The 27847-nt window shown below is 57.0% G+C and overlaps 1 protein-coding gene across 2 annotated transcripts; it reads right to left on the bottom strand.

The window, feature by feature from the left end:
* Positions 1 to 511: 511 nt before the first annotated feature.
* On the bottom strand, positions 512 to 27840 carry PPIL2 (peptidylprolyl isomerase like 2). Of its 2 annotated transcripts, none has more exons than XM_070628351.1 (20): positions 26695 to 27840; positions 25058 to 25107; positions 24132 to 24177; positions 21852 to 21914; positions 20802 to 20853; positions 16228 to 16279; positions 14007 to 14098; positions 13075 to 13164; positions 12374 to 12449; positions 11397 to 11557; positions 9756 to 9831; positions 9042 to 9148; positions 8518 to 8607; positions 8216 to 8249; positions 7436 to 7553; positions 2887 to 2943; positions 2181 to 2253; positions 2014 to 2076; positions 1780 to 1919; positions 512 to 1510 (listed from the first exon to the last, which is right to left on the bottom strand). In XM_070628351.1, exons 1-20 carry the CDS (start codon positions 26724 to 26726, stop codon positions 1414 to 1416), a joined length of 1569 nt encoding a protein of 522 aa, XP_070484452.1. In that variant the 5' UTR covers positions 26727 to 27840; the 3' UTR covers positions 512 to 1413. The 2 variants fall into 2 exon arrangements, with proteins under 2 accessions (XP_070484452.1, XP_070484453.1); XM_070628352.1 differs by having other exon boundaries at positions 20770 to 20853; positions 26695 to 26818.
* Positions 27841 to 27847: the final 7 nt, after the last annotated feature.

Here is a 27847-nt window from a genome sequence, read left to right as displayed (position 1 = left end):
GCCTCGGCGTCCCGGGGTTCGCAGGTTCAGATTCCAGGTGCGGACATGGCACCGCTTAGCAAGCATGCTGTGGTAGGCGTACCACATATAAAGTGGAGGAAGATGGGCACCGATGTTAGCTCAGGGCCAGTCTTCCTCAAAAAAGAAAAAGAACTAAGGTACATTCCAGAAGTAAGAGCTGTGAGACTGGCTGATGGATTTGAGGGTTAGGGTGAGGGAAAGGAGAAAAACCAAGGCTGAAGCCTAAGTTGGAATTTCAGTGTGACAAGCTGGAGGGATGGTGGCCTGTGCTGACCCAAGGACAACGGGTATTGAGAGCAGGGGTGGGGTCAGTGACCCCCCTCAGAGGCCCGGGGCTGGAGGAGATGGGGGTCCTGGGAGGAGGCAGCTGTCCCCATGCTTCTACAGAGGCGCTTCGGGAAAGCTGGGGTGGCGGGGTCAAAGTCAGGAGAGCGGAGCCGGGCCGCACGGGCTGCACAGTGAACGGAAAACAAGGAAGGGCAGGCGAGTGTCAGTGTTTTGAAGACATTTATAGAAAAACAAGGTCAAGGGCAGGGCTCTGTTACGAAACGCTGGTGCACTGGGTCCGGAAGCCCTAGAGCCCAGGCTGAGGGTCATATTTGAGCATAAGGACAGTCCTGAGAGTGGAGAGGTGGGGGCAAGGGGGACACGCCAGCTCGCCAAGGCCTTCTACTGGTCCATCAGTAACAGGAGCTGGCCAGTGTCACCCACGTGTGGTCTCACCACCATCCTGAGGCTGGGAGGCGGGCAGTCCTGGGTACTAGCAGACAGGGGTGGGGCTGTGGCTGCCCAGGAGCCTTTACTGGGTGGGCGGGCCTCAGTGAGCCCAAACAAGAAGTAGCAGAGAAGGTTTTAACAAATGTCAAGGCTCTAGTGCAGGGCCCTCAAACCACTGGCATCAGGAGCCCCAGAGGTCTGTCAACACGTGGACTGCAGAGCCCTGACCGTGCCCCCTGCCCCGCGGCTCTCGTCAGAAGGCCTGGGGTCTGAGAATGCCTGTTTCTAACAAGGCCCCAGGTGCCGCTGCCGGTGGGACCACACTGAGTGAAGAGTCCCTGAGAAGATGACCGAATGGGGCGCCTGGGGCAACCGCGATGAGCAGCCAGCCTCTCCTCCCGACCCAGGCCCAGGCCGCAAGCTGCTGGAAGGGCCAGACCCCTGCCTGTAGTCTGAGGCGTGGACTCCGGCTGGGTGCAGGCCTTGGAAACAGGGCCAGGAGAGAGACAGGGAGGCCCCTGGGCTCCTGGGGCCAGGAAAGGGGACCCAGGCAAGGCAAGAGCTTTATTGAGTTGCAGCCCGAAAGGCAGGCTTACAAGGGCAGAAAATTGCGTGACATGGACACAGGCCGCCAGCCCTGCGTCCCTACCAGGGTCCAGAGCAGCAGGCCTGCTGCTACCATGAGCTGAAGTCCCCAAAACCTCGGCTGGGCTTTTTCTTGGCCACAGGGACAGCTGCACTGGTTGACGGTTCCTCCTCTGCTATACGTTTCCTGGGAAGAGAAGACTCCAGCTGCCGTGTGGGTCCCAGACCCTCCAAGCTAGGAGCCAGGTGTCTACCCATCGCATGGTCGCACACACCCTCACCCCAAAGCTTCGATCTCTTCCGCCTGCACTGAGGCCCCGCGGCTGGGTTCGTCTGCCTACAGCGGCCCCTGTGGCACCCGCTCACGTGGGATCCCAGGGCCTCGGCCTCCCTGCCCCTGCGGGCTCTGATCCGTGGGCACTGTGGAAACAGGACGTGAGCCCCCCCCCAACTCACGTGGTTGCCGGGTTGATGTACTTGCCCACCCCCTGGCGGTACGTCTGGGGGCCCTGGCTCCCTGGCTTCAGCTGCCTTGTCTTCACCGTGCTCTCTGGGGCCGCCACCTCAAGCTGCGTCTTCTTGCGCTCCTCGGCAATCTGTGGCGGAGCAGGGCAGTGGCTGGCCAGAGCCCCTGAGGCCAGGGGGCCCTCCCTCAGGCCCTTTCCCACGTGGCAGCCGTGCCTTCCTCACCTGAGCATCAGCCTCCTCGTAGGGGTCCACGAACACCGTGGTGGAGTCAATGCGGATCTCCTCCTAGCAGTAGGGGAGGCGAGTGAGCAGGGCCGGCGGGGGCAGCAGGCGATCCCGCCCGATGCCAAGCCTGAGGAGCAGCCTCACTGTTCTTCCGGGGCACATACCTTAGGGCGGTCAGTTTTAGGGTCACTCTCCACATTCTCCATGGCTGTCAGTGTGTCAAAGCCCCCAACAACCCTGCAGCAGAGGTACAGGGGTGCCTCTGAGCGTGCCCAGAGCAGGGCACCCCCAAAGCCCAAGCCCCAGGCTGCCAGTGCCTTGCAAAGGCTGCACACGGGGGAGGGGCATGACCAGACTAGCTGCAGAAAGACCCAGTAGGGCAAGGAGAGGAGGGCCAGCTGGCCATGGCCAGGGGCCCAGTCCGCCCAACTCTGGCAGTGATGTTTGATTGGGACACAGCACACCCACTGCTTCCATGCTGTCTGTAGCTGCTTTTGCACTACGAATAAAGAGCTGAGGGGTGTGACAGAGACCGTGAGGCCACAAAGCTGGAAATACCATCTGGGCCTTTCCACCAACCCTGAACCAGAGGATGGCGAGAAAGACCGGACCATCCAAAGGAGAGCCCGAGGGGGTGAGTCTGGGCAGGGCAGCCAGCCAGATGGGGCTGGAGCCGGTCTGCCCTCCTTAGCTGGCAGGTCTGGAGAACCAAACGTCTCCCAGCCAATAGAGCAGCCCCAAGTCCTCACTCTGCACGGCCACGACCCGGGCAGCGACAGTCATGAGGGCAAACTGGGGAAAAGGCAGTGAGGGTCCCAGCTGGGGAGGGAGCGAGCCCACCTGCCAGATCTCCCCCACCGCTTCTCTTACCGCCCGAAGATGGTGTGCTTCTTGTCAAGGTAGGCGCAGGAGCGGAAGGTGATAAAGCTGGAGAGGGAGGGAGGGAGAGAGGGAGGAGGGTCAGGAAGAGCCCGAAGCTTCTCTGCCCAGCCTGTCTCCGCCCCGCAACTGCTGGACACAAGCCAGGCGCACCCCTCTCTCCAGAGTCCACTCTGGGAAGTTGGAGATAGTGAGTGGGTGGTGGCCCCCATGCCCTGCCCGTCCAGGGCAGGCTGTCAGCCAAGGCTGCCCAGGGAAGCCAGGCCTCCAGCCCCCCAGAAGGCCCAGGGCACAGCGCCCAGGGAGGGGCACGGGAGGCTTGGCCTCCAGGCCCGCTGCTGCCAGCCTCCCATCAGGCAGACACTGTGCCCAGAGCCTGGAGGCAGAGATGCTCTGGAGAGGAGGCTGGGGGTTTGGGGGGGAGCGAGTGGAAACCAGAGCCTGTCCCAGTGAGAGACCAACTGAAGGACCAAGGACTCTGAACTGGAAGAAAGGAGGCAACGAGCAGGACAAGGAGTAAAGACATTGAGACCCATGGGTAAACGTACTTAAACGCTGAGCCAGAAAGTTTTCACATCTCAATTGGTAAAAATGAGTGGAATTAAAATGCCGACCACACTAAGGTGAGAGCCGGCTGGGGGTGATGGCAAGGGTCTTGTCTGGAGGGAGGGAGAGGCAGTAACTCAACTTCAGACTGCAAATAGACGGACTTGTTGACTTAAGGCCATAAGTAAAACTTCCACACCAGGAAAGGAGGAAAGCAGGAATGAAGAGAAATATGAAAAAGGCTAGGGAGAAGAGACGAAGGTAAAATGTGTCGCGGGACCAGTTACGGTGCCCGAGGGGGCAAAGCCATGCCCCCAGAGGCGGTGTGGGCAGCGCGCACACAGCCAGTGAGGGAGGGAGGCCCGAAGCACCGAGCCTGCTCCATGGGCAGCACAGCCCCAGGCCCAGCCACAGGTCTCCATAGACATCGAAACCCCCAACTGTGCAGACCTGAATGCTGGCCACCAAGCCGGTCTCACTGGCGCTAATTTCTAATGCAGTTAAGGAAACTAAAAAGAGAATGAAATAAACCTGAAGGAAACAGGACAGAAACAGAAAAATAACAAAAGGGAAAACAAAAATATAACAGAAAATGTAGTCTACAGTTAGTTCTTTGAAAAGAAAGGTGTCAGAGAAAGCACCAAATAATACTGGAACTCAAAAGCCAGGAACATCAGCAATCCAGCAGCAGTTTCATGGGCTCCTAGGGCCCAGCTGTAAATAAGCAATAAAAGGTGACAGCCATCCCCTCCCCGAACACCACCACAAACCGCTCACCCAGCCTCCCTGCAAATAAACACTCCCACGGACCCCTTGCCGGGAGGAAATTAACAGGGAAACAAGCAACGAGCAGCACCCAGTGGACAGGGAACCCACACCCTCAACGTGTCACACTCGAGTGTCTTCAGTGGTAAAGAGTAAGACATGAAAGTACGAAAGGAGAGAAAGAAAAGACACCAGGAAGAAAATTAAAGCTAGAACCTGAAAATCACATAGAAGGTAAAAGCAGTTAAACCCTTGTGAACCATTAAGGAAAGAAGGAACACAGACCAGCCAGGAGTGAGAAGGGAGCCGGGAGTGCGGACAGAGGAGCCAGCACGGAAGCAAGTTTGGAAATCCAGAGATGGACGAGTCCAATTCTGGCAAAACCACAACTACCCAGTGGCCCCTGAAGTGGAACCCGCCTGAGCAGCAGCACGAATGATGTGCAAGCTGCCCCTGACCAGCTAACTCAACAAGCAGCTGAGTCCAAGGGAATTAAACTGCTCCAGGCCATGAAGTGGGGTGGGCTCACTGCGCGGGCACCCCCCTCACTCTCGGCTCAGTCCAGACAACCCAGCGCGGCTCCCAGGTGACGACAGTGGCATACCTAAAACAGTAGCCAGTGGAACAGCACGGCAAGGACCAGTCCGCTTTACTCCAGGACGAAACAGAGACAGAAAGGCTGTCAACCCAGTGGTCACATCCACAAATTCAAGGAGGAAAGGAAAATCCTATGGCCACAATAACAGATGCTGAGAGAAGCATCTAGAAACTCCACAATCTCTCTACAAAAGCAGGCCCAACAACAAGTTTGATCAGATGGCAAAACAGTATGTCACTTGGAGACAGGACACCCATGTCCCCTCCCTCACAGGCCCGCAGTGAGGTGACTGGTGTCCACAGCAGAAGAGAGGGGAGGACCCCAGCTTGTGCTGGTAAATGTGACTATCTAGAAACCCATGACATTCCTAATAAAGACTATTTGAACTATAAGAGAGTTTATAAAGTGGTTAGATATAAAATAAACAGGCTTTCTCTACACGAGCAAAAGAACTGGAAAAAAATTCAATTTACAAAAATATCACAGTGGCTTTCCCCTTGGGAAGGTAATCTATTGGGCCGGCCCGGTGGCGCAGCGGTTAAGTTCCACGTTCCCCTTCTCGGCGGCCCGGGGTTCGCTGGTTCGGATCCCGGGTGTAGACATGGCACCCCTTGGCAAAAGCCATGCTGTGGCAGGCGTCCCACATATAAAGTAGAGGAAGATGGGCACGGATGTTAGCTCAGGGCCAGTCTTCCACAGCAAAAAGAGGAGGATTGGCAGTAGTTAGCTCAGGGCTAATCTTCCTCAAAAAAAAAAATCACAAAATTATAAAATTCTTAAGGAGTAGCTTTATCTGGAAAGGCAGGGGACCCATGTGAAGAAAACTGTTAAATCATATTAAAAGATATTAAACACATCCACAGGGAAAATGAAGCCACATTCTTAGATGAAAGATGTCATGTACATATCTGTTCTTCCAAAGTATAGATGTCACATCAGCCAAGAATTCCAATAGAATTTTCAAAGCACTAGATAGAATGATCTTAGAGTTCATATTAGAGAACAACCAACCAAGTAAAAACCAAAACTAAGGCAGAGACGAACAGTGAGGGTGGACCTGCCTCCTAGAGCACCCTGCAGAGCAGCCCGCAGGGAGAGCCAGTCCAATCCAGGAAGCGGGACACTGGTGGAGGAATGCCCGACAGGCAGCGGAACAGAATGAGATCCTGATTAGATAAGAAGGTGATACGTGACGTGGGAGGGGAGGGCGGGGCAGGAGCGGAGGAAGCTCTCGGCAGGAGGGCCCTGGTTGAGGACGGACAGGATTTATGGAAAAATCACCTGCAACGAGCCCCCTAAGCCAGGGGACCACGGAGGGTATAAGGTGGCGGTGTTCCGCCCTTTGGAGGCTCCCCACGGAGAGGACGACCCCGGGGGACCCAGCCCCTCTCTGCTCCCCGTGCTGTGAGGTGCTGTGAGATGTGGGGCCAGCCAGTGACACTCAACACAGGTAAGGACCCCAAGGTAGCCCCACTCCACTGGGGCCGGCGGGACTGCTCCATCGGCGATGCCAGTGCAGCGGGGGAAAGGGAAACGCTGTCCACATCCATGCACGGGAACACCATGCGCACACACCACGCAAAAAGGACACCTTAAAGCCGTCCAAAACCCCGCGAGCCCCGCGCACGCCCGAAACCTCAAGAGAGACAACTGCAAGATACAATACTTAAAAATACTACGTGGTATCTTTCCAACCAAATAAAAATATGTGGAAAAAATACTTAGACTACAGATAACTGATCTAATCCAAAAAGCTCTTAACAAGAATACAAACCACCTCAAAAAACTGGGCAAAGATGGAAGAGCAAACAAAGGAACAAGTAGGAAAGTAGGAATTAAGGAGTTCCGGAAATAATAAAACTTAGACGAAACCACAGAGCTCCGAGAGAAGCCGGCCCGGGATCCCACGGAGCCAGCGGGGCCTGTCGGGCGTCCCCTCAGACGTCCTCGATGCCCAACCCAGCCTCGCCCACCCTGCACGCCGCGCTCCTCAGGTGGCTCCTCCGGGAACTACCCCCACGCTGGCAGCCTCTGCCTGGCCTCCGCCAGGTGGGTCCCAGCCGCCCCTCCCCCACACTCGCTGGGGCTGGATCCTCACCCCCTCTTTATATCTGGACACAGACACGCCCAGGCCTGTACTTGCAGCCCATTCTCACCCTCTCGGTGCTGAAACTTAGACTGGGACCAAGTGTGGAGGCCCAGGCATCTGACACTTCAATGTTCGAAGTTCAACTCTCAGCCCCCCATCCCCCATTTCCGTAAGTGCACCACCTCCAGCGGCTGCTCAAGGCTGAGCCTGCACAGCTGCCCCTCCATGGCCCAGGCCACCCACGCCCACACCCACATCTGCCTCCTGTCACCCCCTCTCCAGGAGGCCTTTTTGGATCTCCTGGTAACCACCGATGTCTGCTCTTTCGCCGGCACACACCACAGGGCGCTGAGCTGCCGGCTCACTTGTCTGGCACACAGGCGCACATGGCCAGCACTTGTAGCAGTCTGGACCATGCCGTGTGAGTCTCCCCAGGGGTGCTGCACACCTTCTGGACTGGATTCAGGTCAAGCACAACCTTCAGGGAGAGGCTGAGAGGGAGAACCTGCAGGCCGGTCCCACAGCTACCCAGCTGAACTCACAACTGAGACTTGTTGGTGTCAGGCCCTGAGTTGGCCATGCTGAGGATGCCCCGGCCTGTGTGTGAGAGGTTGGGCCGGAACTCATCTTTGAAGGGCTTCCCCCAGTACGACTCCCCACCTGGAAGAGAAAGGAGCGAGGCTGGCAGCAGGAACACTGGGCCCCAGCCAAGTGCAGCCAGCAGGATGCAGCCCAGCTCTAGAAACCTGTGCTGAGTCCCAGGGGGCACCGGGCTCTGCTGGGGCCGTGTCTGGGGCAGGGGCACCTTGGAAGGCAGTGCTGGCCCCAAGGGACCCTCACCACCAACTTCTCCTGGACACACCCAGCCCCCAGGCCCTTCAGAGCCCAGGTGGGGCCTGGTCCCGAGGACAGCAAGTAAAGGGTGAAGGCCACAGGTCGTTACCATGGAAGGAGGGAGTGGGCCTGGGCCCAAGCAGCTGACAGGCTGAGGGGGGCTTTGAGAGGCAGCGGGAGGGCACCTGGGGGTCTCAGGGGGCCCAACCCTCCCGTGCTGTGGGCTCTCTTGAGCCCCCCTTGGTCTGCTGGGAAAAGGGGGTGCTTCTGAAGGCCCAGAGAGAAGGCAATGTACTCCCCGTCCCTGTCTATCATTTAGACCTTACGACTAGCTCAAAATGAGAAAACTGAGGGACGGGCCTGAGTTCACCCAGCATGTCGGTGGCTGGTCTGTCAGCTTCCACATCTGGACCCTCAGCACGGCCCCCGCCCACCTGCCCCACACGGCCACAGAGCAGGCCCAGGGGAGCCCCAGCACCAGTACCTACCCGTGCCTGTGCCAGTGGGGTCACCACCCTGGATCTGCAAGAAGAACAGAAGCCAGTGAGCAAGCCGGGCCCATGACCCCGCGGCCTTGCCGGCCCTCTGGCAGCTGCCCACTGCCCAGTGACAGAATGAATTCCCTGCCTGCCAAACGGGCTCAACGCCAGGGTCTGAGCTCTCGGGGAGGACAGCCCTCTGCACAACCCCGTGTGTTTCTCGCCCCTGAGGAGGAGCTCACAGGGATGACGGGGGTCCCCTGCAGGACTTGAGCTGGCCAGGAGCTACACAGCTCGCCCACATCACTCACCACGAAGTTCCGGATGCACCTGTGGAAGATGGTGCCGTCGTAATACTGCCGCTTGCAGAGCCTGATGAAGTTCTCACAGGTCTTTGGTGTCTGCAAAATAGCCCAGATCCTCCTTGTGAGCTGAACAGCAGCCAATGGGAGGGTCACAAATGCCACCCAGGGCCCTTGTCATGCAGCAGGAGATGGTCAGCCGCCCAGCACAATTGTGGAAGGAAGGACCCATGACGCAGAACGACAGGACACTGCAGCCACCATGACCTGGAGTGAGGGCCATGGGGAGACGGAAGAGCAGAGCAGCAGGAGGAGCCGACCACTCTCACGTGACAGGTGTGCACACCTGCCCAGAACACCAGCCAGGGAAACGCAGCACACGGCTAACAGGGTCCCTTCTGGGGAGGGACGTGGGGGCACTTCTCCTAGGGGACAGGCTAAATTCCTTATAACAAGCATGGACCAACTGCAGCCCTGCACTTAAGAGCCCGGAGAGGACCCTGGGCGCTGGCGGAGGCCGGCCACACACCCACCATGTCGCAGTGCAGCTCCAGGTTGAGGTCGCCCTTGTTGGTGTGCAGCCGCACATAGCCCTTCTTCTTCACAAACCGGTAGCGCAGCACGTCCTCGTCAATGGCAGCTGCAAGCAGAGGCCCGAGCTCGGCGCCTGCCCTCAACCTGCGGCAGCCCCCATACCGGGCACTGAGCCCTCAGACTCGCTGCGCTCCGGGAGAACTCAAGGTCTGCCCTGGCTGAGCACAGGCAGCAGGGTGCAGGCCGGGGCGAGTCTATGGGCAGAGGGGGCGAGGAGGGGCTCAGCACCTAAGAGGGGACGCTGGAAGAGCCAGGACACTGCAGGGGGCCTCAGGGGATGGTAGGGGCCAACAGGCTGAGATCACAAGAGGAAGGGGACTTGGGGGCGATGCCAAGGGCAGTCTTGGTGGAGAGCTTAGGTGCCATGTCAGACTAGGCAGGTGCCAAGGCACGACCTGGGCTGGAGCCTAAGGTGGACTGGCCCTAGCAAGCAGGACATGATTGGGTGAGACCTCCTGCCCCTGGCCTTCCCTACCCCAGATGCAAACACACTTCCACAGGGACACTTCCTATCCCCACCTGACCACTCCTGATCTGCTAAGTTCCACAAAGCTGGGCACAACAGAGCAATACTGAGGAGTGCAGCAGGCAGGGTGTCCTGCCATCAGCCACTGTTAAGCAGCACGGCTGGTGATGGCGAGGCAAAGAGCTACCTGCTTCATGCGTTGTCTCTGGAACCATGGCGGTGGAGGTGAAGGAGGCGCTCACCTTCCCAGTGGAATAGTGGGCCTGCGGGAAAACCATGTCAGCTTGTCAGTGGCGCCTGAGGACGCTGGCGGGCCAGGGACACAGAAGCCAGCTGTCCCCACTACTCAGGCCCTGCTCGGTGCCCCTCATCCAGGAAGGCGGACCTAGCCACCGCCCACAGACACCAGCAGGGACCTCCTCGGGGATGGGACAGCCCAACCCACCTCAGCCTCTCCCTAAGGGCGGAGGGATCAAGGGATGTGATGACAGGAGTGGGAAGGTGTGGTCCAAGCCAGCGTGCCCTGGATAGCAAGACAGGCCTGCACAGGAGGCAGCAGCCCACAACTTCAACTGGGCTGAAGGCCCGGGTGGCCAAGGCTCTCACGTTAAATGAGACCCTGGAAATCAAATGTCAGGCAGAAACTGCTCACCTCTGGGATCGGACCATGAGGGACTCTAGTTTCCTTTTAAAAGTCTCAGGTTTCTAAAATAAACACATTATCATTTTTTTTTTCTGGGGGGTGAGGAAGATTGTCCCTGAGTTAACATCCGTTGCCAATCTTCTTCTTTTTTCTTGAGGAAGATCGTCGCTGAGCTAACATCTTTGCCCATCGTCGTCTATTCTATGTGGGATGCTGCCACAGCATGGCTTGACAGCAGCGCTGGGTCGATGCCCGGGATCTGAACCTGTGAAGCCCAGGTCCCTGAAGCAGAGCGTGCAAACTTAACCACTACACCACCAGGCTGGCCCAAGACATTATCCTTTTAATCAGGGAAAAAAAAGCCCCAATAGACGTTATTTTTTTATCCCAGGTTAGAAGAAGAAAAAAAGAGATATTTCTCCCCATCAGAAGGTAATACACCAAAATGCTGGGAGCTGTTGTTAAGAGTGCTAGGATTATGAACAACACACTTTCTCTTCTCACTTTCACAAATTTCCCTGGATAATCACTGAAGGAGGGAGCCTCAGAGCCTCCCCCTGTCCTCCCCACGCCCCTAGCCCCAGCTCGCCAGGCTCGGCCTGAATAGGGGAAAGGGCAGCTTCGGGGCCCAAGGCACAACCCTGGCGCCATCACTGCCGACTAGGGCCCTCAGGGCCGACTGCTGGGTGTTGTGAGAAGTGAACCTGATGCCCAGGAGAGGCCCAGGCGGGGTGGGCACCAAGCAGCCCCCAGCACCACCTGTTCCCTCCCCTCAGCACCACAGCACCCCTGAAAGGCCCCTGCCATCTCTCCCTGGGTTTCCTCTGTGCACCAAGTGACCAGCTCTGCAGGGCAGTGACACTGCACCTCAAGGGACCATCCCCTCCCTGCCACCCACAGGCCTGAGGCTGCTGGGTCACAGGGTACCAGCGAAGCCCCTGGGCAGCTGTCCACCCAGCATGTCTGCTCCACTCTACCGAGCTTGGGCCAGAGCACGATGCAGACCCTCCATGGCTGGGGGCCTCCTCCATCCCCCCCCGCCGTCTCAGGGTGGTCCTCAGTGCAGCCCCACTCCGGGCCCCCAGGAGCACCTCCCCTCTAAACGTAGCCCAGGCCCCCACGAGCCCCTCTCCTGGGCCCACTGCAAGGGGCTGGGCTGGCAGCACTGGCCCTCTGCCGACTCACAGCGTTCAGCTTGTCCACCTTCTTCTTCTCCGGGCCTCTCATGGTCGCCGCCAGGACCTCGTCCCCTTTGAACTCCTTGTAGAGCTCCTGCAGTGTCTCTCGGGTCTCAGTATTTGTGTTCTTCAAATAATAAGACGGGTCCTGTTTGGCCTTTTCTTCGTCTACAAAGCAGCATGGTGGCCCTGAGTAGCTGAGCCCTCAGCAACGCCCCCAAATGTGTGTGACAGGGACAGGAGGCCAGAGCCGGCTGCAATGACAGAAGTCCTGGGCCAGGACTCAGCCGACGTAATCTGAGCCTCCATCACAGAGACACCGTTGTGATGGATACAAACGCAGGGAGGAGCACGCAGAGGGAGAGTGAGCGAGGAAACAGCCCAGAAGGGCAGCAAGTCTAACAGCCAGTGGTTTCCACAGGCGTCGGCTCTGGTCTCTGTCTCCAGCCCCACCCCAGCCCCAACAGTGTTCACAAATAGCCCTGCACCGCAGGACCCTGGTGGCAGAGACCAGCTGGCTGAGCAGTGCCTGCGCTCACCACCCCTCATAGGACCTGCCTACCTGCCAGAAGGACCCAGCAGCCCGCACTGCCTGTCCCTACAATGGCGACAGAGACAATTCCCAGGATGGGAGGGTCCCTTCCAGGCACTGATGACCTGGGCCAGGAAGCAGCCCTGGAGCCGAGCTTGAGTGGGGAGGGGGCGGCAGCCAGGCCTCCACCGCATGAGGAGGTGGGCATGAGGCACAGCGTTCCCAGCTGGCACCCACCACGCCAGGCCCTGTGGGCGGGTGTGGGCCAGGGTGCTCCTGCCAACCTCAGCAGAGGAGAGGCTGAACATCGGCTCGGGAAATTCCAGGCCTGTCCAGGCTTGAGAGAGACTCCTAGGTGCTCTGGCCCCCAGGAAGGTGAGGGCCTTGCCCACGGAGCAGCGACCTATTGCACCCAAACCCCTGGTACCCAGACCAGCTCAGCTTGCACGTACCTGGGTCTGTTATTTTCATGTTATTCTTAACGTGAAAGAAGTTGGAGACGTTGAATTTGTCCAAATTGGTGGGGTCCTGCAGCGAAAAGAACACGTGTAGGAGAGTGAGCCCATCACTACAGCCAGGACCCGGTCCTGGGCCACACAGCTGCCCCAGGCAGCAAAGAATGGGCGGGTGGCACGAAGGTCCTGGAGTCAGGACGGGTAGAGGGCATGGCTGACCCCAGTGAAAGCAGGACAAGCCACAGAAAGGAACTGCCCATCTCGGTCACCCATGGTTTTCTAAGTCCACACTGTTCATTAACTCACTCAGGGTTCTGACGCCTACAGACGTGCCCTGTGCCCGATGCTGGGGTACCGAGCACGCAGCAGCCCCTGCCCTCAAAGGGGTGAGAGGAGAGCCAGGCCTGCAAAGGGCCACTCAAATGCCGAGATGGCTCCGGGGGCAGAGAGGAGGGGTCCTGACACAGCAGGGACATGCATTGGAGGGGGACCCATGAGAGCCAGACTGAGGAAGCAGCCCATGAGAGCTCACATGGCTAGAGATGGGGGCGCGGAAGGCAGCTGGGAGACCACAACTAGGCAGATCACAGGAGGAAGCCAGCGAGCCTGGGTGGAGAGGTGGAGTTGGCAGACAGGAGCTGTGCCAAGGTTCTCAATGTGGTCCCTCCTGGGGACAGCGGTGGGAAGGGGCCACCCACCTGGAGGGTGATGATGTCCTGCCGGGAGAAGGGCTCGTCGGTCAGCAGATCGCGGAAGTTCTTGGCCTTGATATTTAGCTGCTCCACTGCCTATGGCCAGGAGGAAGCCCGCCGTTATGGTGCCTGCCCCCACCCCGGCACAGGGAGCCTGGAGCCTGCCCAGACGTGGGGAAAAGGACGGGGACAAGCGTGTACCCACCATGGGCTCACAGCAGCAGCCCCAGCCCTGAGGACGGAGCCTGCTGAACCCCAGAGACTCGACTTCAGCCCTCTCAGCAAGGCTCCTCGCAGGACGCTCTTGTCACACACATCTTACACATCAGCAGACAGGCTCCCAGAGGCTGCCCATCTCTACCAAGTGTCCATGCAGCCCATGCACACTTTGGGGAAGAAGTGACCCGAAGGACTGCTCGAGTAGCACTGGCCACACCGACCCTGCCAATAGCCAGTAACTGGACAAAAACGGCCCAGAGAGGGCTTCCCCCAACATGGGGCCCACGGCTGCTGTCTGTACCCTCCGTCGGCACGCCCAGAGCAGGATGGGTGTGGAAATAGGGGCTTTCTCTCCCCTACACTCGCCACCAGCCGCACCCACTCCTCCTGGGAACTCCACCAGGAACTGGGGGGCTCAGTGCTCCCCTCGAAGCCCTGGGGCCCGTCCTCAGAGCACAGTTCCCTCCCAGGGCCTGGTGGTCAGAGGCTTCGCTGAAGACGACTGTGGGGAGGACCCCTGGGGTGTGAGAGGGCTGCCCAGGCCTCAGGTCCGGAGGCTGCAGGAAAGGCCCACCTTTTCTCAACTATGCTGCTGGCTCTCAGAAAGTAGGCTCCATGGGGACAGGTCGTGCCCACTGCACCTGGTGCACCCCCAGCCCAGGGTTTCCCTGGGGCACACACCCAAGAGCCTGGATGCCACACAGTCCCCAAGAACCCACCTCGTAGGCGTAGACGTTGCCAGTGGTCCTGACAGCCACGATGTGAGTGTTGTTGGTGAACACGGTGAACAGCACCGGGCAGTGGTACTTCCCTGGTGAGAAGGCCCACGCAGAGAAGCCGGGCAGAGAAGGCAGGAGGCAGAACCCCACGTGAGCACGCGCGGAGCAGGGACCCACAGGGACAGGCAGCTGCTCAAACCCCCTCCTCCAGCACCACAAGGAAACTCCTGCTTATGCTGCAGGAGCCAGCCCCGGCGAGGCCCTCCTCAGAGGAGTCTGCCCTGTCAGCCCCCGGCCCACCACCGCGACCACTGCCCTGGCCTCCTCCTCCGCCTCAGACCCTGCCCTGAGCCCCCTTCTCCCGGAGCCCTCACCTGGGTTCCTGCAATGAACTCCTGCCGTCCTCCCTGGCCCTGCCCGTCAACGCCTGGGAGCCCGCTCAAGTAAGTCCCCACAAATAAACCACAGGAAGGGGGACACTCATAGGTTAAGAGACTCAGCGCTACCAACCACACATATTTGTGTGGACTTTTAAAACATCCTGACCTGAAAACTGTAAAAAAAATTTATGAGAGCACTCCAGAAATCTGACCACTGGCAGGATATTTGATGATACTACGGAGTTCCTGTTAATTTTCTAGGTGTGATAATGGTGTCGTGATTATTATTAGTCCTTATCTTTCAGAGATACACACTGAGATATTAAAGTGTGAAATGATATCATGTCTGGGATTTGCTTCAAAATCACCCAAGCGGGTGCGGAGCGGGAGCACAGATAGAATCACACAGCCCGTGAGGTGACGGAACTGAAGCCGGGTGGTGGATGCAGGCAGGGGATCACTGCTAATTCTCTCTACTCTCACGTGTCTGAAACTTTCAATCAGAAACAAAACAAGCAAAAAACGGTGACTGCTAGGTCAAAATTGTTTAAACAACAAAAGGGGCAAAAGTTAGGTCAGATCTCGCTTCTCCTCTCTGGCTTGAATCTCAGAGTCCTCCCATGGCCACCCAGGCCTGCAAGACTGCTCCGCACCCCATCCCCACCTGACCTCGCCGACTGTAGCCCCTGCTTCCTTCCCTCACTCACACTTGCAGCAACACTAGACTCCTGGCTGAGCCCAGACACGCCTCAGGGCCTTTGCACTGGCTGTGCCCTCTGCCTAGAATGCTCTCCCCCACATCCCTACATGGCTCCCTCCCTCTCTTCCACCCAAACCCAGTCAGTGAGCCCTCCTACCACCCTCTCCCCTCACCTGCTTTACTTCTGCCTTTGGCAGAAGCAGCAGCGGACACTCCAAAGTGACCTGTTTTCTGGTTTCCTCCCTCACCACAAGGTAAGCCCCTTTCATTCTGGGAGAGACCTGGCCTGTTTTGCTCTCTGCATGTGGCAGGCACTCAGTAAATATTTGCTAATCGAGACACATACTGTGGGCCTCCCCAAAACAATCCATCTCAGAGTGGGGAGGCCCTCAGCGCTCGGCCACCAGGGCAGAGCTCCCTGACCCCTAGGGACTGTCCACAAAGTACTTTGCTTCTGCTTCACTGAGGCCAGCTTACTCAATCACTGTGAACCAGCACCTACTGTGGGCCAGGCCCCGCCCTCAGGTGCCTCAGCATCTCCTCGGAATGCACATGCCCAGTGAGCACAGACGCCAACCTACACCACAGCACCTGCACAGGCCCACAGAAGCCAGAGCCAGGTCAGGGCCCCTGGGGCCTGCCTCAGCGTGGGCGTCTGGCCAACAAGAACAGTGGAGGGCGCGCTGGAACCTGGAGCAGGAGGACCCCAGGGCTGGGCTGGGGCTTTACGACCAGTGGTGAGAAGCCCAGCCCAAGAGCCAGTCGGCAAATGTGTCAGAGCCCGACACCCACTGCCCGCTGCCTGCCCTGGGCTCAGCCTGAGTAGCTTCCTCCTCCGGCAATGACCAGACCAGAGCTGCAGCCAGAAAGGGCCTGTGCCCACGAAAGCCACCAGCAGCCCATGCGGCCTGACTGCCTTCGTGGGAAGAAGTCCTCAAAACTCAAGGTTTCACTCCCACCCCATAGCTTTAAACTACCTAGACATTCAAGAAGAAATTATGTTACATCTTTGAGAAATTAAAAGCAAGTGTCCAGCCTGATCTGAAAGGAACGACTGATTCTGCAGAGAACTTGGTGAGAGGCAGGGGGCCTTGGGTTCTGTGGGCCAATCCTAGAGGTGGCTGCAAAAGGGACCACTCACCTTCGTTGTTCTTTGCAAAGTTCAGCTTGATCAGGGACCTCCCATCCAGTTTCTGGAGAAGGTATAATTAATAATTAATGATTAGGAATAAGTGGCTGATGTGACGACGTGCTGAGGCTTCACTGTGAAGCTGGGTCAAACACCCAGACTAGAAAGGTCTCTGGCCACGCAAGCCTTTACAACTACAAGCAAGAACTACAGTCACGCGTGCTGACCTGGGGTCGGGGACACAGAGGTGAACCCGGAGAAGAGGGGCGGCAGGACGGATCACCCCCACCCCCAGCCTCTGGGCGAACAGAGTGACCCCACTCTCAGGGGCAACCTCTGGGCTGCAAGCCGAGGCCGAGGGCAGAGCTTTGCTTTATATTTTTGCAATGCTTAGACATTTTACGGTGAACACTGATTAATTCTGAAATTTCAAAATGAATGTTGGGGCTGCCCCGTGGTGGAGTGCTTGAGTTTGCGCACTCCGCTTCGGCAGCCCAGCGTTTCACTGATTCGGATCCTGGGCACAGACCTAGCACTGTTCATCAGGCCAAAACTGAGGCAGCGTCCCACATAGCAGAGCCAGAAGGACCTAAGACTAGAATATACAACTATGTACTGGGGGGCTTTGGGAAGAAGAAGGAAAAAAAAAGATTGGCAAGAGTTGTTAACGCAGGTGCCAATCTTAAAAAAAAATAAAGAATGTGGTCCTTCAGCTGGGTGTAGGGTACGCATGCGTTCACCTTACTGCTCTGTTCTATGACTGTAAGAAAGACAAATGGCCAAAAAGTGGGGAGAAAGGACTAAGTACATCCAAATGCTAGGAGTGAGCCCAATGGGAGACTCTGTTGTGAGTTTCTGTGATGTGTCTGCAGCTCACCTCTTCTACAGGAAACTACAATAAAACTGAGTCCCGGCAGCCAACGGGGAGAACAGGCCCGGGCAGGGAGGCCTGGTGGGAGGAAGTAAAGGGGGCTGCAGAAAGAGCCTGGAAGGGAGGCAAAGCTGCGCCCCTGGGAGCACTGGACTCAGGGCCCACATCCCTGCACCATTGGCCATATGAGGGCCGGGGGTTGGGAGGGCTTGCCTACCCAGGGCTCAGAGGAGACAGTGTGCAGGGGGCCCAGGGGTGAGCCCCCGAGCCAAGCCAATCCTCCCTCTCCTGCAGCGGCCGGTCCACATGCCCAGCCCCCACAAGGCCCTGCCTGCTGGCCAGCCCCACAGCTGCTCCTCCACAGCTGGCTTCATTTCTTCGTCATTCGACTACCATGCCCAACCGCCCTCCCCCCTCCACCCTGTGCAGGTGAGCATCAGACTCCGGGACAGATGACAGCGTCTCTGACCCAAGGCCGCTCCCACCAGTCAGCCCTTCTCCCACAGGGCCAGGACCCTGGGCACATGACAACTCAGGGAGACCCCACACATGACACACTCCTCCTGGGGCCCTGAGAAGTGAGATGGGGCCAAACTGGCCCTGGGCCCAGGGGCTCAATGGCAGCTAACTCCACAGGGACACTCCTCAGCAGTTCAGCTGGAGGGGGCGCTGCTGACGTCACACATCTGGACACAGCAGCCTTCAATAAGGCCCTTTGGAGACCAGGCCAGGGAGAATCCCTGGCCCTCGATAAGGACATGCACGGTTTTTGTCAGGTGTGTCCCAGCAGAAAGTCACCCCAACAAGACACCTGGAACAAAGGACATGGCCGAGCCTCAGTGAGATAAGCCCAAACACAAGGCCAAGTCACTAGCTGCCCCCAGGCCTGGCGGGGGGCCGAGCCCAGGACAATCCACATGTTTCGGAGCCCCAAAGAGCACCCATGGAGTGAAACACCCAAAGTAAGAGGAAAGCACCCCAGAGGCAACCGAATGGCAATGTCCACCAGGAAAGAAAGAGAGGCTATGAGGGCATGTGTGCACAAGAAAACACGAGGGATTCGGGGGCTGAAGGCACCTGAAGACCACCACTGACACAGCAAAGCGCAGACCCTCGGCAGCAGAGGAGCCCCAGCCTCCACACTGGCTGTTCCACTGGGGCAGACAGGCACCCAGGGATGGCAACATCCCCTGAAAACAAGCCAATCACACGGGGGCACAGGCAGGGAGCACGGACCCCACAGAAGCCCCAGGAAGCCCACGGTGGCTCCCAGCAGCAGACCTCACAGAGGAACACTGCCAGCCACACTTTCAAATGAGAAAAAAAGAGGAAGGACACAGCAGACTCCTGACAGCGTTCTCCTTAGCAGGGTGAGGCCACCAGCACCCCAATCCAACCATGTGAAAGAGAAAAGCCTGCAGGCTCCTGGCGGCCGCCCAGAATATGCACCACCAGGCCAGGAAGAAAATGCTGCTGAGCTGCCTTCCTGACGCCAAGGGCCACGGAACCCGAACCCTCCCCAGACTGTCACCAGGACTAGAGGAGCCCAGACAGCACAAATGGGCCTCCAGAAGATAGGAAGCTAAGGCATAAATAAAGACCAAACCAATGAGATTTTACCCATCTTAGGCTGGTAACCAGGACACTAGTCACATCACTCACCCCCTCGCTCTCTCCCCGTCAAGCCTCACAGCAGTTGGATCCTCTTGGGCCTCCCTGAACAATGACAATGACAACAATGGCTTCCACTCTCAGCATGGCCTCTGAGGCCTCTGTCACAGAGCTGACCAGGCCTCACCCAGCTCACTGTCTTCCGGATCAGGTCCGGCCCCTATCCTGGCAGACAGGGCTCTACCCACCTGGCCCCAGCCCACCTGGCAGCTCCACAGTGCCAGTCCCCACACGGCCTGCCTCATCCTGAACGCTCCTCCACACACTGCCCAGACTTTCAGCAGGATGACCTCCCAGCCTCACACACCTGCCCCAGACAGCCTGGAGGAGTCAGGAGCCTTGTCCTCCAAGGTCCTGCAGAAGTCCCCACCCTCCCTGCTTGCCCTCCTCATCCCCCCTCCAGCCCAACTGCCTGCCCTCGCTCCGTGCGCCCGCCTGGCCTGCAGCCTGTGGCTCTGATTCTGAGGGATCCACCTTTCTGCCAAAGCCCCACTGGCCTGGAATCTGAGCACAGGCTGATCACCTGGGTCCCCCTGCCTGCCCCTGGCACAGGACATGCTCACTGAGCCCTTAGACGAGACTGCACTAGGTCACTACTCAGCTCTCCCCTGCCCCGGGAGCCATGGACCCTGATGCGCCATCTCAGCAAATCCCGCTGGTCCACCCTGCACAGCAGTCTTGGGTCCGACCTCTCCACCTCCTCGGCCTCCTCCCTGGTCCAAGGTCACTCAGCACCTCTTGCCAGACACCTGCAGGCACCCTGCGGCTTTCCCAGCTTCCACCCTCACCTCCTACAGTCTGTTCCCCACACAGCAGCCAGAGTGAGCCTTTAAAACAGAGGCCAGATCACAACTTACTCCCACTTAAAACCCTGCCCGGCTTCTAGTCCACCTAGAACAAACCCAGGCTCCCTCCAGAGCCTTCCAGGCCCCCTGACACAGCCCCTGACCATCTGCCACCATCTCCTCTCATCCCCAGGTCTCAGCTAAATGGCACTGCTCCAGAAATATTCCCAAGCCCACCCATCCTCCCTCTCAGTAAACATCTCTGCCACCCACTGTCTATGCTCTGCTCACAGCTCCAGGCCCCACAGACAGCATGGGCTAACACCTTCTTGCTGAATGAAGGGACGCAACTGAATAAATGAAAAAATGGGCCCGAGCCGCAGCATGGTGGAAGGAGAGAAATCCCTGAGAAGTAAAGGGACCAAGACGACAGAGAGGGTGACGGAAACGTGGGAACACCGTGGGCTTACGAGAAAGGCAGGCAGTGGGGTGAAAAAAAGGACAATAAGCCAGAACATGGCTCTGGGAGTCTCTTCTGAGCAGCACAGAATTCATGACACTGGACCTGTGCACATGACATATCAAAAGGTGCTTAACCTATGATAAAAATACAAATTCAAAAATGTTTTTGCCCATTAGCAGCTAAAATAAAAAAAAACAGATGATAGCCAGTGTTGTCAAGGGTAAAGGGAAACAAGCATTCTCTTTCACACACTGCTGTTGAGTTTAAAATGGTGCACCTTCCTTGGAGGGCAAGTGGCCAGTAGCTACCAAAACGGAAAATGCAGCCACCCTGTGAGGCAGCAGTCCCGGGAGGACACGCATACGTGTGCCCAGGAAACACACACCAGGGTATTCCCTGACCACTGTCTCTAACAGCAGGTGACTTCAATCCACATGGTAACTCCGCAGGAGGGCGTGTGTGGCCACCACAGAATGAGGCAGGGCGCTATGCACCACCACGTTCAGATCTCTGAGGCACACTGCAGGGTGCGAAAGCAAGGTACAAAGGCATTCACGCACGTGATCGCATCCGCGGTCCAAGGAAAGACAACATATACCTGTACATACCTGTGGACACGTAGGGAACATTTCTGGAAAGGACTGGGCGTGGGAAGAGGGAAGAGGACGGTCCCTCCTCACTGGGCCCCATGAATGATTCTCTACCACGCTCGTGTATACACAAGCACCACAGAACCAAACGCCAGGTAAGAGGAGAGCGCTCACCAGCATGACTTACACGCCTGCACAGCCCCTACCTCTCCGTTGCTGGGGTTGGTCCCATACTTCTTAAGCCAAGGAACGATGTTCCTGAAGGGAAGAGAACAGAGAGTGTCGGTGAGACAGTCAGGCGCAGCCTGGTGACAAGGCCATGGTCCTGGAGGGCTGCTTCCAGGTGAGACCCGTGAATGGCCTTTGCCCCACGTCACCTCTCCTAGCACAAGCCAAGGAGAGGGGTGCCTTCCTTCGCAAAGGAAGTGGGGAATATTTCTTGGTATGTGGGTTTCAAGCTATGTTCAGGGTTTTTATTGCAGTTATGGATAAATGAGACAAACTAGCAAAAAAGACATATATATAAATGTTGATACATCCACAAAATGACAGAGATACTGGGCCAGCTTCAAAAATTGTACTTCCAGAGAATTCTGAATGACATAGAAAAAAAAAGTTCTCATCATAACCAAGTGAAAAATTGATCTAGAACTATCTTCACAGAATTATCTCAACCATGTTACTACAAATAAACCTACAGAAAACGAGGAGTTTAACTACTGAGAGTGAGTATCCTGGATAGTGTAATTACAGTAAATTTTTCCTTTTACTTTGAAGTATTTTCCAAATTTTCAAAGATGAGTCTGAAATATGAGAAAATTATAGAAGCTGGCTTATACCGGAACATAAAATTGCACATAACGCTTCAAAATACAGCACTGGAGAAGTATGCACCTTAATCATGGCTCTGCTTTCACAAAGCGACAGACACTCAGTTCACTAATACTCCACAACAGGTACAGGTGTGCCACTTACAACCCTAGGACCGCCACATGGCGGGGAAGGGTTCAACGCCACTTTAGGCAGAAGCCGTAGCGCCTGCCAGCAAAGCTGCCTGTCTGGGGGTCACAGCAGCCCTGCTGCTTCATCCCTAAGGCCCTGGCAGTCCCTCCCACGTCCCCAAGGCTGCTGGGACTGGAGTCTGGCGGCCTCAGCATGAGCTGGGGCAGCACTGCCTGGAGCCCCACAGCCCCTTCCGGAGTGGGCGTCAACAATCTCACCCCGTTTGTCAGCTCAGGAGTCAAGGGAAAACTCACAGCAAGTCAAAGACGACGCCTTCAGGGGTGCACACTGGGTAGACGAAGGGCTGCAGAGAGAGACTGAGAAAGAGGACAGAGTCACTCCTGGTCAGCTGCTGGGCACACTGGTCATGCAGTGGGCTGACCAGGCCACCCCCACACGGCTCCTGTGACCTCTCCCTTAGCTCCTCCCTCCTTCAGTTACTCCTTCAACGATTCTAGTACTCCTCTGCACGGCCTGGCTGGGGGCCCACATAGAGGTGGCCCCCACATCTCTGCCCCTCAGAAGCTCCCAACACAAACCAGTAAATACAAGGCAAGGGTCCCAGGAGGTGCAGAGGGGGCCTTGCAGCAGCAGCAGCCTGGTTCTCTCCTCATACTCTGCTGTGTCACAGAACACATGTGGGATCATGTTCAAGATCACGAGGCCCTGGAGATGGCCTCAGGGAGACAGGACTGGAATTTGCTGCCCGAACCCTCACGCAGCAGGCAGGCCACGCTGCTCGACCGAGAACTGCCCTCTCCCATCCCAAGAGACTCTGGTGGGGCCACTGTGGTGTGAGGGTGCCCTGCCTGCTCCTGACCACAAGTGCACACAGCTCCCCCGACATTTCCACGGGGTGGGCACATGACTCAGGCAAAACCTGAGGTCCCAGGAGCCCTGGGTAAGTTCTGATACACAGATGTGGGGGTGGAGGGGCCCACAGAGGCCCAGACTCCAAAAGCCCTTTGCCACCTTGTGGAGAGTTTGCTCAGGAAAAGCAGAGCCCGCAGATGAGGGGAGGCTATACTCGGTGGACTTCCTTGAGCCAATATCTATTTTTTCTTGCATAGGGTTTCCATCACTAGCCATTAACAGCCCTGGCTGACCTGGCTTGTTTGTACATCAGTCACCTATGAGTTTAGTCAGCACAGGTCAGTCCCAAGGACCTGGACAGCCTGGCAGCATTGGGGTAACCTCCCCAGGTGCTGCCCCAGGAAGCCCTCATGGTGCAACTTTACCTCCCTCTCTGGCCCAACCTTCTACTCTAACCTAGAGGGGATACTGGTGCTGCTGGGGACTGATCAGAGCAGGACCAATGCCAAAGCAAGCTCCAAATAGCAAGAAAAGGACATGTATCTTGCCCTAAGTGAGACCCGAAGGGCACATTCTCAAGGCACATTTTTAGCCAGAAACCAAGGTAATTAAAAACATGGGTGAAACACAGATCACACACTTTTGGAGAAAGTAGGAACCAAAAATGAAAGTATTTCCATAAAACCAATTCTTGCCCACTCTGAATAAGACCACATTCCACAAGGCTGATGACAAAACCTGCTGGGGTGGGGAGATCCAGCCAATGCACCGGGGCCGCATTGTTCACCCTCCCTGAGCAAGCGCTGGGAGCAGGAAAAGCCCTCCCTCGCCACCATGTGGGAGCCACCTGGGGGCCCCTGGTGCAGCGCCCAGCCTTCCTGCACTGTGCGCAGGCCCCTCTGCCCCTTTCTCGCCGCCCTGTGCTATCTGGCTGACCTGCCTCAACCAAGGTGCCGGGATCCCCAGGAAAGCTTTGTCAGCTCTGAGGGCTCACCCTGACCTACGCAATCAGAACTGAGAGGGGGAGGGCGGGGCGGGGGGCATGCTATGTAGACACATGTGTTCAGGGCAGAGGTGACCATGGCTCAGGCTTGGGGAAGCTCAGGCCTGAGGGGACACCAGACCTACCCACTCCCGCAACCCCCAGTGTATTGGGGTTCCCTAGTCCAGCAGACTCACCGTCTGTTCACAAACATACCCACCAGGATGGACAGAAGCATCTGAGCAGCTCTGCAGCTGGGTCTCCCCCACCCCCACCAGGGCCCTGTGCTCCCAGGGAAGGCGCAGGGGCTCATGGCATCACGACTGCTGCAGCTGCCATTACTACTTAGAGCCTGGACCCAAAGCAAAGCAGGAAAGGCATGAGCCGGCATCAGACCACTGCGTTCAAGCCTCAGTGGCACCACTTCCTGGATGCGCCCCCCCGGGCGAGGGACTTCACTCTTCTCAGCACTGGTTCTCTTAACTGTAAAACAGGCTACGACAGAGCCTACCTACCTTGGAAGGTGAGAATGAGGTTAAAACGACCACGCATGGGAACAGGCGGAAAACAATCATTAGTTCTTACTGTCACTGGGCCACCTCCTCCCTGTTTAGGGAAGATCTGGGTTGGGGGACGCAGACAGAACCCACATCTACACCTCCAAGGATCAGAGTCACTGTCAAACGACTGAGTCTCAAAGAACAATCAGAGGGAACGAGTGAACTCTCCAAACTCTTACCTGCAGTGGTCAAAAGGTAAACGACGAAAATTTGTTTGTGGGATATCTGTTTAAAATGAAAATAAAAGACAGAAAATTTATTTTGTAAAAAATTTGATGTGTTCTTACCAACAATTCAATTACATTTTCAAAAAAGTTCACGTCAATTACCTAGTGCAGCAATGGTTGTGGATTAAAACCCTTCAATAAATGGAACCTACACACATGGTGCGTCAAGAAAGAACTCAGAGGACAAGGCAGACACCTGTTTAGGCCACTGCAGTCGGGTTTCTACCAGAACTCTAGCACCCCTGCTGGAGGGCTTCGCTCTGCTTTCCACAATGGCTGTGCCGGTTTTACCCCGACCAGCAACTAGGACAGCGCTCTTTCACTGCGGCCTTGACAGTGTGTGTTATCATTCTTTTTACTCTTTATTAACTTGAGAGAGAAAAGACTGTCACTTAAACCTACGTTAAAAAAAATCACCACCGGGGCCGGCCCTGTGGCCAAGTGGTTAAGTTCACGCTCCCCGCTTCGGCAGCCCAGGGTTCGGATCCTGGGGCGTGGACATGGCACCGCTCATCAGGCCATGCTGAAGCGGCATCCCACATAGCACAACTAGAAGGACCCACAACTAAAATAGACAACTACATACTGGGGGGATTTGGGGAGAAAAAGCAGAAAAAAAAAAAAGAAGATTGGCAATAGTTGTTAGCTCAGGTGCCAATCTTCAAAAAAGAAAAAATCACCACCAAGATTAAACATTCTCTCACACGTTTAGTAGCTTTCCTTTTTGTAAATTTTATGTGTCCTCAGCCCATTTGTCTCCTATAGTTTCCATGTTCCTGTTAGTTGTTAATTTTTACAGGTTCATCGTATAGCGAAGACATCATTCCTTAACTGCAGCCCCCACACACCAAGGGGAACAGAAGGATCTCATGCCTTACCTGGTTTCTTGCCACCATAGAAGTGAGTGTATTCAGCACAGGTAATGTACCTGAAGAAAGAAGAGACAAGCTTACTACCACTCCGTCTACAAAGAGGACAGTCTCTGGAAGTAAGTAACCGATGACCGAATCATTTCACTCATTCATTCAGCAAATACTTATAAAACAGGCACACAGCACTAAACACAGCAGAACGCAGGCATACACTAGGAAGCACATACAGGCCTGCTTTGCTCTGAAGGAAATGAACTGAACTGCACAGAAGGCCTGATCAGAAGATTGAAGAGATGGGGGAAGAGCTTGCCGGGCGGAGGGACCAAGCAGGCATGTCCCGTACAAGAGCCAGGACGCAGGAAAAGCTGGGATGTTCCCACAGAAGGGGGAAGTCACTGAAGAAGAGTGTGCACAGGGCCATGTGACAGCAGATGGAGGAGGCACGGGTGGCGGTCGGATCACCAGGGGCCTCGCAGGCCGTGTAAGGACTCTAGGTTTGCTTTAAGAGGGATGGAAGCTGTAGGAGGTTTGGGGCAGGATACTGACATGATCTAACATAAGTTCTCAAAGCATCACTCTGGCTGCTGTGTGTAGCGGGACAAGCAAGAGAGGCAGCAGAAAACCAGTCAGGAGGCGACTGCAAAGGTCCGAGAAGGAGTTGGCATAAACTCCACATACGGGGGGACGGGTGGACGGGGCAGAAGTGGTCGATCCCTGGGAGAGCCAGTAGGACTTACTGGTGGACGGAGGAAGAGAGAGCTGCGGGTTCCCTGAGGCACCAAGGCTAACTCCGGCACCTCAGACCTGAGCGACTGAGCAGTGGCCTGACCGTGGAGACCGGGAAAACGGGGAAGGCGCAGGCTCAGGCACCGAAAACCAAGAGCTCCGTGCGGGGCACGTTAAATGTGCGATGTCTATCAGACGTCCACGAGAGATCACCCAGGGAGAAAGTAAACGGAGCACAAACGGGGGAATTCCGCCTATGGGGTCTGGGGGAGGGGGGCAGGAGAACCCAGCCAGAGAGGCAGTGAAGAGAGCCCACTGAGGCAGACTGCAAACAACGCGCGTGCGGCCCCCTAGATGCCAAAGACGGGCTTCGGAGAGAGGCGGTCAACTGCGCCATAGGCTGTTGAGAAGCCCAAAAAGGAGGACTAAGAATTGACCACTAGATTTAGCAACGTGGAAGTTACTAGGATCTTGATCAGAGCAGTCCTCGGGGAGAAAGCCTGACTGGCGTGGTTTCAAGACACAGACAACAGCAGACGGTCCCAGGTCTTTCCCGTCCTGTTGTGAAGAAAACCCAAGGAACACAGTGGCGGCTGGAGGGGAACACGGCGCAAGGTGGGATGGTCTTAACCAGCAGCACGGGCGCAGGCTGACAGACGGGACCGGGCGCACTGGGAGACCGCGGACGCCGGAGAGACGGCAGCCCAGGGGTCCCGAGCCGAGACGCCGAGGGGCGGGGCGGGGTCGGCGCTTCGCGGAGAGTACCCACAGCCCCGCAGAGCCAGGTCCCGGGGACGCCGGCGCTGGGCCAGTCCCCGCCCGGGGAGGGGCTCCGGGACCGACTCTGAGAGAGGCGCGGGGGGCGGCGCGCAGCGCGGCACAGGCGGGGCCCCGCTCCCGGCTGCGGCTCAGCTTACATCTTGTCCTTCTGGTGCTGTCGCTTCCCCATGGCGGCGGCGGGGGCGGCAAAACCGGCGAGCGCGGAAACTCGACGCCAGCAGACAGCGTCTCGGCCGATCTCCGTAACTACTTCCGGGTCCCGCGGACGCGCCCCGGAAGTGGGCGGGCCAGACGTACGGCCGGTGGCGCCAAGAGCGCATGCTCCTCGGGGGCAGCCCTGGCGTTGGGCTGCCGGCTGAGCTCCGGTTGAGCCCGCGTCTTGTGGGTGCTGAGCTGCTTCTGCCTTGAAGGCCCATCTTCTTGGGAGGTCTTTCTGCGGACCGCCTCGCGTACCCGCCCAGCCCGGGCGCAGTGCCGTCCCCGCCCAAACTCGCCCTGGTTTGACCTGGGTTCTGAGGCCTTTCAAAAGTCTGCCTACTGGGGCCTGCAGGGTTGCACAGTGGTTAGGTTTCCGGTTCGGCCCGACGCGGACCTACACACTGCTCATCCAGCCAGGCTTTGGGGGTGTCCCACATCAAGGATGGAGAAAGATTGGCACAGATGTTCGCTCTAGGGCCAATCTTCCTCACCAAAAAGAAGTCTGCCTAGAGCCTCAAGTCCCACCAGCCTCGGCCCATCTCTGCCCCGCTCCAAGGCAGAAGCCTCCAAAGCCAAGTGCACGTTGCCTGTCTACCGGCTCACCTCCCATTCTCTCCGCCCATTCGGGCCTCACTGCCTCCAGGGCCCTCTCCTGGGCAGCCAGGGGCAGGTGGCCATCAAGCCTGAAGGTCCAGAGCCCTCACTGATCCCTTCAGTCTCTCCTGATGGACCTTTTCCTCCGCCAGATCACTGTGTGCCCCAGCCTAAGCCCTGGACCTCCATCTACACTCCAGTACTGGGTGATCTTGACCAGGCTTTAAATACCACTTGGATCCCTTGACTCCCAACACTAAATCAGCAGCATTCCCGACTCCTGACCTCTACTTGGGTACCCACTGATCTCAAATTTAACATGTCTGGTCAAAGCAGAATTCTCCATCCTGCCTCTACCCCTAGCCTCCACTCTCCTCACAGTACGGCTATCCACCCAGTTACCCAGTTACCCAAAGCCAGTTGTCCTTGCCCTTTCTCATCTCATGGCTGGCTCCTCATTTCCCAGGCTTCAACATAAATGTCACCTCCTCAGAGAGC

This window comes from Equus przewalskii, chromosome 7 (genome assembly GCF_037783145.1).
Source record: "Equus przewalskii isolate Varuska chromosome 7, EquPr2, whole genome shotgun sequence".
NCBI lineage: Eukaryota > Metazoa > Chordata > Mammalia > Perissodactyla > Equidae > Equus > Equus przewalskii.
Note: the sequence above shows the minus strand (reverse complement) of the source record. Positions and strands in the feature narration are given on the sequence as shown.